General features: G+C 31.6%; 2 protein-coding genes across 6 annotated transcripts; one reads left to right on the forward strand and one right to left on the reverse strand.

Moving 5' to 3' along the window:
- Positions 1 to 787: 787 nt before the first annotated feature.
- LOC139848101 (novel plant SNARE 13-like) lies at positions 788 to 4,480 on the forward strand. Its single transcript, XM_071837835.1, has 10 exons — positions 788 to 1,275; positions 2,427 to 2,519; positions 2,660 to 2,753; positions 2,838 to 2,875; positions 2,996 to 3,093; positions 3,420 to 3,499; positions 3,575 to 3,631; positions 3,755 to 3,847; positions 3,925 to 3,999; positions 4,108 to 4,480. Exons 1-10 carry the CDS (start codon positions 1,196 to 1,198, stop codon positions 4,210 to 4,212), a joined length of 813 nt encoding a protein of 270 aa, XP_071693936.1. The 5' UTR covers positions 788 to 1,195; the 3' UTR covers positions 4,213 to 4,480.
- Positions 4,476 to 9,641, reverse strand: LOC139848100 (probable sugar phosphate/phosphate translocator At3g17430). Of its 5 annotated transcripts, none has more exons than XM_071837831.1 (10): positions 9,512 to 9,641; positions 8,040 to 8,331; positions 7,835 to 7,942; positions 7,686 to 7,717; positions 7,556 to 7,606; positions 7,381 to 7,442; positions 7,026 to 7,287; positions 5,853 to 6,118; positions 5,681 to 5,775; positions 4,476 to 4,841 (listed from the first exon to the last, which is right to left on the reverse strand). In XM_071837831.1, exons 2-10 carry the CDS (start codon positions 8,121 to 8,123, stop codon positions 4,659 to 4,661), a joined length of 1,143 nt encoding a protein of 380 aa, XP_071693932.1. In that variant the 5' UTR covers positions 8,124 to 8,331; positions 9,512 to 9,641; the 3' UTR covers positions 4,476 to 4,658. The 5 variants fall into 5 exon arrangements, with proteins under 5 accessions (XP_071693932.1, XP_071693931.1, XP_071693933.1 ...); XM_071837830.1 differs by having other exon boundaries at positions 8,040 to 8,316; positions 9,512 to 9,594; XM_071837832.1 differs by having other exon boundaries at positions 8,040 to 8,222; positions 9,512 to 9,559.
- Positions 9,642 to 15,185: the final 5,544 nt, after the last annotated feature.

Below are 15,185 nucleotides of genomic sequence, written 5' to 3' on the forward strand. Positions count from 1 at the left end.
ATTCACTTTTTACAAAATAATCACTAAACTTTGCTCAAAATACAAATCGAATAACCCACCCTAACTTTGGTCAAAATACAAATCAGCCCCACAACCCGATGAATTCACTATTCCTAACATTATTATATTATCAAAATTCATTTTTTTCAAAATAACCACTCAACTTTGCTCAAAAGACAAATGGAATGACCCCCCAACTTTGGTCAAAATACAAATCGTCCCCCTAACCAGAATTTTCAAAACAAATCTTACGGGACATATCTTCTCGCTCGCCGCGAGTTAAATATTCCCAACAATACCGTTAAACTCGAAATAATTTTACGAACATAACGCAACTAACTACTCACAAAACGGATGCCTTTTAAAAAACGCTAAATGATTTGGACCACCTTTCATACACATTATTTTTTTCCCAAACACTTAGTTTTCTATTAGGGCTTGCTTTACGCTGCATTCTCGAGTTTTTTTTATAGAAAGGAAAGGAAAACAGACAGATTATAAAATAATAGTGATTCTCGAGTTTTTATTTTAAGTGGAAAGGAGAAGAGAGTAGAGGATTAGAGGGGATAGTACAGTTATAATTTATTAACAACACTCTCCGCCCATATTTGGGCGGATTAAAAAGGATATTAAAACACTCTCATCTCCTTTCTTTTCTACTCCTTTCCGCTTAAAAATAAACTCCAGAATACAGCGTTGGAGTTCCGCTGCTAAGCGCGCCTCCTTAACTTTGTTCTCCTAAATTTTTATACCAGAATATATGCCAAAAGGCAAAAACCTACAATTTCTAAATTCTAACAACTTTACAGATGGACACAGCAATTACAGGCTAACACCTGCTGCTCTTTCTCTCTCTTTTCCCCAAATTCATTGTGAAACCCTAGGCAATCAATCAAAACACACCTACATACTTACTTCATCTGTAATCTATCCAATACTCCATCGTTTTCCTTTTTCTCCTACAAATTCCCTTTCTTTTTTGCTTTTCTTAGTTGTTAGGGTTATCAGATAAAACCTCCTAAATTTTATATCCTTAATTAATTTAAATTACTTCTATGGTACAGTAGATTAGGTTTACAGTTGCAATACAACAATGTTGACGCTGTAACGATTTCGGAAACTAAAATTAACAATTTATTTACAAATGTTCTTATTTTTTTGGTTTTGAGCAAGTTGTAAGTAATTAGGGCTTATAATGGCAAGTCCTGATTTGCCAATGAATCCTCAAATGGAGCAGATCTACGGTGAAATTCGTGACAATTTTCGTGCCCTAGCGTAAGTTATTATTATCTGATTCTTGATTTTATGTTTGCTACTCATGTTATAAGTCTACTTATTAGTACTAATTTCTTGCTTTATTTATCATAACCATGTTTAGAGCTATGTTCTTGAGAAATTGACCATTGTGATTGTTTATATTTCTCTTACTTGGTATAGTAATAATGATAATTACTGGCTAGAAGTGTTATAATAGGCTTTAGGAGCACCGGCGAAAAAACAGAAAAAAATTTCAAAATTTCACCCGGGGCGAATTTTTTTTTAAAAACATAGCAACTTTTTGGGCAAAATATGGAGGTTTTTGGGCAAAATATGGAGGTTTTTGGGCATAATATGAAGGTTTTTGGGCAAAATTTGGAGGTTTTTGGGCAAAATTTGGAGGTTTTTTGGCAAAATTTGGAGTTTTTTTGGCAAAATTTGGGGGTTTTTGGGCAAAATTTGAAGGTTATGGGGCAAAATATGGAGGCTTTGGGGCAAAAAAAGAATCCACTGTGGGTATAATCGAAAAACCCAAAATTTTACACTGAAAATTGCAAATCCACTAGGGGCGAGTGCCCCCTGCCCCCATCTGTTTCCGCCACTGTTTAGGAGGTATCAATGTACAAGATTGGTCAAATTCAACTCTGTTTGAAGTTGGGGTTGGAACCTATAAGTAACAATCAGAGCTACAGAAACACAATTGTACAAGCCTAAGCATTTGCATAATACGTAAACTTCAGTGTTTATTATTATTTTTTTTTTTTTTTAGCATATGGAATTGCTAGTGTGTATCAATTTCTGGTAACCTCAGTTGAAATACAAGAAGCTAACTCAACGTAGCCGTAGCCTAAATGCCCATCTCAAAACAAAATATGATTGAGCAGAGTAGGAGACATTCTTGATTTATTTCATAATTTTTTTATTTTATTTTATAATGTTAATAAAAAATAGGAACCATGAAATCTAAAATTTCTAACTAGAGTGCTAGATGAGAGACTTTGGCCCTGATGCTTCGGTGTAGATAATTTGCGGGAATTTTCAGGCCGTTGAGACATTTCTATTATTGGCCCTAGTGAATGTTTTACTATATATTGCAAATGCCAGTATCATCAAATTAAAGCATTCTAATGTTTATTATCGGCATATATATGTTTTTTTTGTGGGTTCAGAAATGGCTTTCAGAAACTTGACAAGATTAAAGATTCCACTAGACAAAGTAAACAGTTGGAGGATCTTACAGGAAGGATGAGAGAGTGCAAAAGGTATGCACTCTTTGTTATTTTCACTCTCCCTATGGTAAATTACTAAAATGCCCCTTCTTTACACACTGCAAGAATATGAATATTCCAGTCGAAGTAACTTTCTTCAAAAGATGAAAGTTGATAACTTTGTTTTCTTTTAGGTTGATTAAAGAGTTTGATCGTGAAATTAAAGAGGATGAAAGTAAAAATTCTCCTGAGGTCAACAAGAAACTTAACGATGAGAAGCAATCAATGGTAAGATTTGTTAGAACATATTATTGTCATAATTAATATAACTTCTTAGTTATTTCTGTTTTGAGAATGCATCTGTGTTTGTAGATTAAAGAGCTGAATTCGTATGTGGCCTTGAGAAAGACGTAAGTTCATTTAGCCATTTTAAATCATGTAGCTTTTAATCTTCATGTATTAAGATATGTAGCTTTTAATTCACTTGCATATTTATATGATAAATCTTTGTTGTTGTATACAATGTCCAGATATCAAAGTACACTTGGAAATAAGAGGGTTGAGCTTTTTGATATGGGAGCTGGTGCTAGTGAACCTATGGTTGAAGACAATGGTCAGATTGCATCAGGTTAGATTAGATTAACACCACCTTAAAGTGTTAGGATAACTAACTTTGGTTTCGTAAGATGGCTGATTAATATCATGTTGGGTTACTAATTTGGTATGTAACGGGCAATAATGAGATACATCAATTGTTATGCAACAACATTTCCTTTTTTTACATGTAGTTCTTTATAGCTTATGTTACAAAATATGCAATAGTAGCTGCTTATGTAATTTTTCACAAAATATGCAGTGGTAGTTCACACATACTGTTTTGGGATCCTTTTGTAATTGCTCGTATATTGTTTTACAAAATATGTAATAGTATTTCACATGCACTGGTGTGTGTAGAAATGTCAAATCGGGAGCTTATTCAAGCTGGCAATAAGACAATGGATGAGACTGATCAAGCCATTGAACGTTCTAAACAGGTGACTTGTTTATATCTGTATCGTAGTAGTTTTTTATTATCATAATTATACTGTATTTATATGATATATGTACAGGTGGTTCATCAAACCGTTGAAGTGGGAACCCATACTGCTGCCCAATTGCAAGGCCAGGTAAATACATGTCATCTTTCATTTTTCGTTTCTTTTATTTATTATTATTATTTTTTTTACGGACCTTACTTTTTGTTCTTTGTCCAATTGTTTATGCTAATACGAATCTTGAATATTGTTCAGACTGATCAAATGGGTCGTATAGTTAACGAACTTGACACGATTCAATTCTCTATTAAAAAAGCATCCCAGCTTGTGAAGGAGATAGGACGCCAGGTTTCAGTTCTTTTCGCTCAAAAAATCAGTTATTTGTTGTTCTTTACTTTTCTACTAAATCACGTGTTTTAATACAGGTGGCCACGGATAAATGCATCATGCTTTTTCTATTCCTTATTGTCTGTGGTGTTATTGCCATTATTGTAGTGAAGGTAATCTACTCATCCATTGATCCATTGTTTCCTGATTAATAATCATCAATTATTGGTGGCGGTTTGTGACGTGTGTTTATACGTTTTTTTTAAAAAAATAATAATTAGATTGTGAATCCCCACAACAAAGACATTAAAGACATACCAGGGTTGGCTCCACCAGCTCCAGCTGCAAGGAGACTACTGTATCTAAGGTCTGCAAATTATTTTTGAGGTATTTGGAAGAATGATTGTTATATTCTTATCACTTCATATGGTTGTGGGCTTCGGTATACTAAACATATTCTTTTCTTATCTGAGATGTGCATATCCCACATGTTTTTCATGTAAATGTTTTGTTTAGTTTCATCCTTCATGATTCTTTATTTGAGATTTGCATTTGCATATCCTACTTTGTAAGTTTCTCATGTATATGATTGGTGGTTTTATTATCACTGTTCTTATCTTTTTTAAAACCATTCCTGAACTCTCTACTGGTTGAAAAAAGTTGACATACTGTACTATATATTTGTCTTGATTCTTGAATACTGATACTGTTCTTTTTTATAGCATGAAAAAAAAATGTAACTGATCTATTTTCCAAGATTGTTTAAGCTAAGACACATGAATAACTCTAAACGTATCGAATACTATTTATCTATATTTGGTGTATGATATGATTATGCATCTCGACTGCTAAGCTGTGAATGTCCGATATGAGAAAGCCTTGAAGAGGCCATTAAAGGTATCTGTTCGTCTACATTCACTTCTGTCATTGGACTAACCTTCCCACTACTTGTATCATCATCATTGTTGATGTCGGGTGCATATAGACTAGGTGGTTTCTTATCAATTCTCCAATCCTGATCATCGAAAACGAAAATTTGAGCATGTAATCTTTCACTTGTTAATAGATAACTATGAAAATGACGTACTAATCAGATTTTAGTTTGTGTTCGATAATTCAATCAAAAATAAATAACTACTAACAAAAAGGCAGTTTTGGTAACAAGTCAGGTACAAGGTTGTAAAAATCGTTATTGAAGATTAAATGATCGAAACCTTGTATGGATTAATAGATCAGACCGGGTATTATTCTGGGACTAACTGAGTTGGACTTTTATACATAGATTCATTGTTCGTGTAAATATAGAAGAATATCATAGATATAAAAATAAACAAACTTAAACTTTAACATAATTTTCTAAACATAAGCATAATCATTAAGTTGTCTAAATACTCCAAATATCTAATCTTATTCTAATTTCATATTAATATGTTGACCAACTTTCTAAGTTTATGCATAAAGCTAGTGTGTGAGTTGGTTATTTAAAGTCAAAGGGTAGTAATTACAAAGTACAACAAAACAAAGTATGTCCTAATTTCTTAAGGGTAGCCTATAGATAGAAAAATCCTTTTTTTTTTTTATAAATGCTTAATGCACTAAAAAAAAAAAAAAAAAAAAAAAAAAATTCTAAATCCTTTACTATAACCGTTTTAAAAGGTTATATGGTCCATGTGAATTAAAACCTGCCGTTTCAAATATAATTTGACCCATTTGAGATTCAACCCTTTTCTCTTTTGGCTATACTAATTTGACCCATTTGAGATATAACACAAACCAAATCAACCCATATGTGAATCGGAAATGTGAAGAACATAATCAAGAGTTTCAAAGTTTTAGAAATAGTAGCAAACTGACCTTATTCATTCGTTCTGGGATGCTATCAGTAGCGGTTTGAGCTGCTCTAACATCCCTAACCTTTATGACATTGTACATGACTACACCACAAAGGGCTGCACACAAAACAACCAACAATTAATAGTGCTTATCTCAAAACTATACAACGCATATTAAAAAAACAACTTCATACCAATTCCATAGCCAATAACATTGAGACTAGTAATGGGAGACTCTGGAAATATTACAGTTGAAAGAGCAATAAGTATCCAATCTTTAAGTACACCAGCAACTCGTATAGTAACAGCTCCTGTTCTACCAATTACTAGGAAAATCGAAAAGTTCAATAACAACGCGCATACGGCGTTCGTAAAGAAAATCCAGAAATTGAACTGAATTTGTGATACATCCATCCCAGTCTTCTCCAAAAAATACCAAGGCACAAACAAGAATGCAAAACTGAAAATTGGAAGAAAAAAAACATATAGACCCCGTATAAGTTATATACATACTATACCTTGCAAACATGTCAGGTTGGGTCGGTTTGGGTAACGGGTCAAAAAAGTTTTGGGTTTAAATGGGTCATGGGTCAAACGGATAAAAATGTTAAACGGGTCAAAACGGGTCGGCTTGGGTAACAGGTCAAAACGGGTCATATACTTTTACATTTATTATATTGTTTTAGTTGGTATTATTTTTTTTCTTAATACTTATTATATATAGGACAATGCTAAACGTAGCCCTTAGAGCTACGTTTAAGCTTACTAAATTTGAGTTTAAAAACTCTGGTTAATTAATTACAAAGTATAAATATTCCTTTTTAATATCGACTTTTCTTATATAATTTGAGAATTAATGTTATTCATGGCAGGATTGTGTTATAAACATAGAATAAAATTAAATTTGGTAGCCCTAAGGGCTACGTTTAGCATTTTCCTTATATATATAAGAAAAGATTAATATTTAAGAAAAGATTAATATTTAATATACATAATAATTGATAACCATTAATGCTTTCATAAATGATTGGCCAATGACACTTGTAATGCTTGACCCATTTGACCTATTCATAAGACCCATTAGACATGCCTCTATTTATTGAACTATAGGATTTGATACCAATTTGACCCATTCTTTTATATTTTGTATAAGACCCAATAGGTTGGAGAAAAATTCATTGGACTTTTTTTTTAAGTTTTGGTTTACCGTTGTCACGCCTAATTTTTTTCAAGACCCATGACCCGAAAACTTGACCTATTTGACCCAAATTTAAGAGTATGGGTCTCAATTGCCAGCTATAATACATACAGAACCTTTCGTCTAGGAAAATACAAGGATGAAATTTTTATAAGCAGAACTTGAATACCTGCATGGAGCTATATAATATAAACTTGTAATTGGGTTTAAAGTTAAACCCTTCTTTTGCAAAAGGACTTGGGTTAACACTAGTCTCAAAGCTTCGGCGAATATACCCGTGCATTGGTAAAGTGTGCCGACTACATTAAAATGGATTTCGCCATATGATGATATCACAACTCCAAAGCTGACCAGTAACATGTTCAAGAACACGTCCCACCTAAGCTTATCGGTCCCACACAAGACAGCCATGATAAGTGTTGCCACTGGCACTGTATCAATTTGCAATTAAGAATAATGGATAAGGTTTAGGGTACATAATGAGATCTGATTGAAAAGGTCATATACAAATGACTTATACATACTGAGAGCTTTCAGCATCTGAATAAAGGCCACTGATATATGCAAGTAAGCAGTGTTACCAAACCTGCCAGATAGAAATATCAACCATTTTTGTTATAAAAAAAAAACACATATTGGGAAATATATAAAAAGTAAAGATTAACAACTACACACTTGGTCAAAAAAAATAGTTTATACCATAGACTAGATGCAAAGAAGGCACTGATGGGGACGACACATGTTGCATATCTGCCAATAAAAGAGTGATTCAGTGTTAAGGTAACAGAGACTTAGAAAAAATACAATTAAATCTGATAAATTATCTTACATTTCGAAAGTCATTTTAACAGGAGCAACAATCTGTGACATGATGGAAAGAAGATAAGTGGCAAAGTAGTATAGACTTGGTTCATATTATAGCTTTATATTTAAGGTATGAAGAATAAAGTTTATTGAAAGTCAAATTGAAAACTTTACCTTAAACACACGAACAAGAAGAAATGCTATAGCTCCGGAAAAACCCATGTGGATCATAGTAAGTGTGATAGGAAAGGGAAAATTGAAGTACTTTGGAGAAAGAACCCACTGCAAATATGATAGAGGACACACGTAACGTGTCTTGTTAAAAGAGTTACGAGTAACATAGACAATAAAATTGAGATATGAGGAACAAATCAGATACCTTGTTGTACAGAATAACTCCAGATGAGAGCAAAATGTAAATTAATAGGTACAGATAAGTCAAGAAAAGTGACTTGTTAATCATATCTTTGGCAGCTTAATTCACAAGTTTGTTGTCGATTCACAGATCTTAAGTATACAGTGACATTCTTTCTTCAGACTAAGGATGAATAGATGGTTTTTCCTGCCCAGATATTATTCCAGATATTATTCATATTATTCCATGAATATATGAATATATGGTCTACTGAACCATACTAAACTTATAAGATAACCTCCTGCAAATAGCATATCTGAAACACATTATATTTAGAAAAAATGTAAACAAACCTCGCTTATACAAAAAAGTACAATATAATTTACTCTGTATTAATAACGTTATGAAACTAAACACAACAAGAAGATCTTAAACTCTTATAGTGCACTTGAAAATCAATGTTATAGCTAAAACAGTGATATAAGTGAATGTAAAGTAAAACTATAAGTGACGACAATTAAACTGCATTATGTAAAAGTAACCACAAAAATGAGTTTTTTAAGATGAATATGCACCAGATATGTTACCCAAGTATAACTCAAGATTAACTTCAATACGTAATGTAGAAAATAACTAAAGCAATCAAAGGTAAGGTTATGACTAAAAGTAGCTGACTATGCAAGAAGTAATGCATTGACGTTGCACCTAAATCATGTGAATTTTCACTTTTCGGTAGGGTGTTGGTACCATCAAGATTTATCTCTTTTACAACCATATCCATTAATATGACAATCTTCCTTATAACCAGTACTTAAAGGCAACTGTCAATTCAACCTGTCAGCTTCTTCGATCTATCTGAATTTGGCCTAGCCCTTATACATAACCTTAAACCTAACTCAAAACACTCTCACCTTAAACCTGTTTATTGACCTGCATAACCTTCCCTTACACAAATCTGAAATTTACAAAAATTAACAGTATATGTAAGTCCTTATACATTTCCCCTTCCCCCTACTCTTAATGTAACTGATTTAACTACCAAACATTAGAGACAAAATCAGATCTACAATATCTAGAATCAAAAATTGAATTTACACATAATTATAACATAATCGATAGCCCTCTGTATACCAGTGGTACAGTACAATCCAGTAATCCACACTGGCAAAACGGTAAACAAACTATTGATATAACCAACATTCTTCATCTAGGGTTTAGTAAACAAAATCCGATTTCCAGATACACTTCAATTGCAAAACTTAAGTATTAATTCAGCGTATAAAATCTCTACATTTAACTCTATATACAAGCAGTTAGCATTTAAGCATTTAGTATTTAACAATTTGTATTTAGCATTCAGCTAAAGCCTAACAAAAACCTCAGTCTTTTTAAAACGACAATCAAAACAGTTTAGATACAAATCTGGTGATCTAAATCGGAGAATGCGAATAAATAATAATAGTCCGTATAAGTAAACAGTAGAAAGTAGTTATTACCTTCGAAGATCGATTGTTACGAAGCTTTTTTAGTCATGTGTGTGTAGCAGATCCTTACTGTTGTGAACGCATAGTTATTTGTGTGTTTGTGAATATAGAGTGATGAGATGAATATATTATTGTAGATGTAATAATACTAATTGCAAACTTAACATCTTTAATATTAAATTATATATTCTCATTAAAAAATTGATCTCTTGAATTTAATTATAAAAAGTACGTTACAATATAGAAAATTAATACATTTTTCAAAAATAAACGTTAATACGTAGTATTTAAGGCTACATTTAGCATTCTCCATTTATTATATATGTATTAAACTAGCTTAATGCCCGCGAATTCGCGAGGCTTATTTATGAGACTAATATAGAATAAATTTGAAACTCCATAAACTAATATGATAGTATTTGTTTGGTTGCGACTTAACGGACAAAATCATATAAATTGCCACCTTTAGCCAATATGAGTTGAGTTGTGCAACTTACAGCGTGAAGAAACTTTTCTTCTTGAACATGATATTCTGTTATCACATATTACGCAAAACGCTACACAACATATTTCAACAATCGAACATATCTTATATAGATTTAAGAGCCTGTGGGTCGGGGAAAGCCCATATATATATTTACATAAGATTTTTAAAGTGGTCAACTCGACCCAAAAGATCAAACACTTGCCTAAAGTCTTACATTTTGTTAAAACTAACCCATTAATCCGATTACAAAATAGAAAGAAAAATATCATCTTTACATTACTATGTGAACCGAAAACCCATTTATGTACAATATCATTACCCAACTTGTACAAAAAATCATGATTAAGAAGATATCACAAAAAGTAATGCTAGTGAAAATAAATTTTTTGTTTAAAGGAGAAATAAAAATAACATCAAGAAATCAAGTTAAGAAGTATTGTGCTTACATTTTGAATATAAAACAATATCCATATCCATATCACTAACACAATTCAAATAATATAATACTTGCAAACTTTATCCCCCATTCTCTTCAGGTTGTTTTCTAAGCCCAATAACAAATGTTTCAAATCAGCTCATATGGTGTCCTTTAAAAAATCATTCGGTCCACTGTTCACAACCTTTACAGCCTGTTACCCATAGTAAATAAGACATGAACAAAATATAATACATATCACATCGAAGAACTTCAATATTGCCAGCAAATAATTTGGTGAAGACAATCCAGATTTGTTATAGATAAATTAGAACATACAAAGTGCAATACCTACTTGTCCACCAGAAACCTTTCAAGTGATGATGCAATAGTTGGATTGTTGAAAAATACTTCTTCCACACAAAGTTGACCTTCACTCTAACCCTGTAATCATTTCTCTTTCTTCATGAGTTGATTTAGAATTGACTGCTTCTACATAAGCCATTGATAAGAATGAATTATGGTTAGTGAGAGATGATAATAATGGTGAATGAGATAGCGTAGAATACTGAGCAGTTTAAATAGTGAAAAGAGTAGACAAAATCACAACATTTTCTAGCATGATTTGATTTGAATTTATCTTTATTAAGTGTATTTCTTTGATTTGTGAGTGAATGGTCTTCTTCTTGCTTATTTTCTTCTTAACCGTGATGGTTGCTTTACGAAAATCATTATTGTGATCTTATTCTATATTGTTGAGTGAAAGTGGGATAAAGAGTGTTTACTTATATTAAATGGGAGTCATTGCAAAAGAAAGAGAAGATGAAGTAATGAGTTATACATAATATATATATATATATATATATATATATATATATATATATATATATATATATATATATATATATATATATATATATATATATATATATATATTATGATCTTCCAGAGCTTGATAGGAACTCCTTTTATCCCACCATACTTGTTATTATGATCTCCCAAACATTTTCGGAGTGCGTATCCAGATTACCTTCGTCGACCTTAATTATTAACTTTAATAAATCAATAAAAATAAAAATTATATTGAAATTTAATTAAAGATAGTATTACGTAAACAGTTGGGTAGCAGCATCCTACCAATATGATCCAAACAATTCAGAATTAGACACATTAGTAGCATTGTTTTACATGAAAGAAACTATTACTTTGTCAATTATTATCATGATAAGATAAACTAACATAGTCAATTATACCCATTGATTTAATTAAATTGAATGATGTAATAAATCATTTCACAAGTAGTTTAAAAGTAATTTGTATTTTACATGCAAGGAAAGGCTTATAATTAAGATAATTTTTAATTTATAAAGATAAAAAAGGAAGCAAAATAAGAACGATAAAACCATTGTATAAATCAACCATGTTTAATTCAAGCGAAATTAATACCGGAATAATAATAAACTGAATGAAGGAGTCAATAGAAGTCGATTAGACCCGCTAATTTTCCTTGTTGAAACATAGAACTGTTACAAATATATGATATACTGTATATGACTAAACGTCTTCTGGTAACATTTACCAATGCTACACCTAGTATGACCTTAAGTCTTGTCTCAAAAGAATCATCGGTAGCTTGAACTTGTGTGGTTGATGAGGTCGAGGGTGAGTGATGGTATGAGTTCCACATTTTTCTTGCCCTTGCATTTCAATTGGGTGTAAGGGCTGATCCTAAGTCTCTTAATTGTATCGCTTTAAAAGTGTCACCAATAAATGTAAATTATGATGTCAATCAACCAAGTCCTGTTGTTAACAGTTGGATAATCATTATCATTAACTCATTTCATATAAATAGCAGTAAAACTTTAATGAAGAAGTTCTTACTTTAATTTAGCCATAGTAATAAATTCTCTTTTCCACTCCTATTGCATTTGAATATGTAATGGCCAACACACTCTGCTCTAGTCTTCAATCTATAATAAATCTTCATGCCTTTTTAATTGCGCTCGGATGATCTAATACATGAGAAGCAATCAAAAAATGAAACCAACATCAAATATCTGCTCCATCAACTTATAATTTGACAAAAGTTATACAAATAATCCATACTCATGTCAAAATGGGCTATTTGTGTTGAACACAAAAAGAAAAAAAAGAAAATAATTGAATTGTGTAAATTAACCTTCATCTAAGACATAATATGATATAGTTGATTCTTTGACATTCCTTAAAAGAATACCTCAAGTTATTTGACCAACCTTTTAAATCATTAGTTGACTACAAGTTATATCTCGATTGAAAGATAGATAAATAAATAAATACATAATATCAAACAAAGCATGAAATTGCATGTCATTTGCTATGACTAAACATATAAAGGTGAACCAGAAAACCAAACATATTTTCATTAACAATTCGTGACAAAGTCTGGTGTATAATATGAGATAGAGAAATAAGAATATAAATGTGCATAGATGATCATTTCATTAGTACAACTTTTGCAGCTATTTCTTATCCATTACTTTATTCATTTAAAATAGTAGCTGGAGGTCAAAGAAACCATATCAACTGTTACATGTTATCTAACTGTCATGACCCACTCACTTGACCACACTACTCCTAACACTTTCAAGTATAATCATATCATATAGTCATAGTCATTTTAATAAAAATATAAATATAAATGTAAATGCTATTGTGTTTTACCATATCAAGGTCTTCTTTAACTTCCGAGAATATCATCTATCAATTGCCTTAATGAATACTTAACGTGACTATGCCAATCAAAAGATATTCTTTTAATCAATTGAATGATCTCGACCTGCAGCAAGAAATATTTGCTTGAAAATGTTGTAACATCATAACTAAAACAGGAAAAGTACTATGAGAACATTAGCGGACTCGGAAACTTGTACCTTACAGGCAAGATCTCCGATACGAACCTAGCGAAAATCCAGGCAAAGTAGTTTGGGAAGGGTACCCTAAAGACGATACATCTTGGCCCAATCTATCAACTGCAGTTAGACTTGTATGAAGCTCACAAAAATTTGCAATCCACATAACATCAGATAAGCAATCCACATAACTATATTAACTGTATTAACATTCCACATAACTATATTAACTTGTCGAGTGTATTACACGAACATCAGATAAGCAATCCACATAGCTACATTAACTTGACAAAATTGCCTATTAAACTAAAAAACACACCTTGACTTGTCATACATCAGATTAGACTTCATGCATACTTTGAAATCTTTCTTAAAATTGCAAACTTGCCGAACTTGTTTGACCTCCATAATATATAATAAAACTTAACCACAAGTTCTATTTTCTACATTTTTTACCATATAAACTAACCAATTGCTTCATTTGTGTTAAAAGAGATAAATTTTGACCAAGAACATCGCATATTCAGGAGTTTGACTGATCTGCAACTAAAAACAAATATTGTTAGTCTAAGAAGTGAAAGCATCAACAAACGACTCACTACATCAAAGTCTTAAATGTCGGTGCCTGGAACCAAGTACCAAAATTGCACAAATTACTAAAAAATGCACAAATTTATACAATACTATAATTATAATTAGAATCCAAAACCTGCACAAAAGAGTTACACATTGATTTTAGGGGAAGTTCAATTATTTAAGTCTTAAAAAAACTCAAACTGATCAATAAAACTTTTAAGCTCTTTTTGATATAAACATTTCATCAAATAACAACAACAACAACAACAACAACAACAACAACAACAACAACAACAAAGCCCAATACCACATGAGTGGTGTATGGGGGAGGTGAGATGTAGACAATCCTTCCCTTATTCGAGAATAAAGATAAGTCATTTCTCCACCCAGAGTGAAACACTCTCAAGAGTAGAGAAAGTCATCCCTCTCTTTATTCGACGAATAAAGAGATTGCTTCCGAGAGGACCTCCGGCCTTAAGTAGGAAAAAGTATTTTTTTTTTAAAATAAAAAATAAAAATACTAAAATAAAAATAATAATAGACGCCATGAAAATGGTAGAATCAAATTTTCATGAGTTTTAAATCCTACATGAAATTTAATTTAAACTCTAAGAGTCAGTCAAGTCGCCAATAAATCGACGATTGTTGTCAACTCAATAGAGCCATTAAATAAGTAGTGTGCATTATGTTACATTCAATATATAAAGAAGTCTTTGTTTCAGCCCCACTCATCATATACCCTGTAAACATATTTGAAGAAGATTAAAAATTATTGACTAATATTCTGACTTACAAACAACTTTTGAAGGGAAAATCATATACAAAAGTATAGATCAAGAAGTCTGGTTATTTAAGTGTTGTAGCAGTCCATTTGGTAGCTATCTTTGCGCACCCACTTTTATCACATGTTGGTGTGCTCATTTTGAAACAATATTCGAGATAGATAGATTCTGATTTCGGTCTGCTGTAAATAGTACTCAACTGATGTAAATAAAAACTTGAAATACTAACCTTGATTTAGCAAAATATTAATCAAGAACACAAACCCTAGAAAACACTTATGGTACCGAGTTGTAGTGACCCGAAATTTTCTATGTTTATATATATATTAATTGAGATTGATATTTACATGACTAAATGTTTCTAACGTGTTAAGCAATCAAACTTGTTAAGACTTGATTAAATGAAATAATTTTCATATAGACAATTGATCACCCAAGTTGACCGGCGATTCACGAACGTTACAAATTTGTAAAAACTACATGTTGTGGTATATATAGACATATATATATGGTTGACATGAGATTATGATGAGTA

Source organism: Rutidosis leptorrhynchoides, chromosome 5 (assembly GCF_046630445.1).
Source record: "Rutidosis leptorrhynchoides isolate AG116_Rl617_1_P2 chromosome 5, CSIRO_AGI_Rlap_v1, whole genome shotgun sequence".
In the NCBI taxonomy this organism is placed as follows: domain Eukaryota; kingdom Viridiplantae; phylum Streptophyta; class Magnoliopsida; order Asterales; family Asteraceae; genus Rutidosis; species Rutidosis leptorrhynchoides.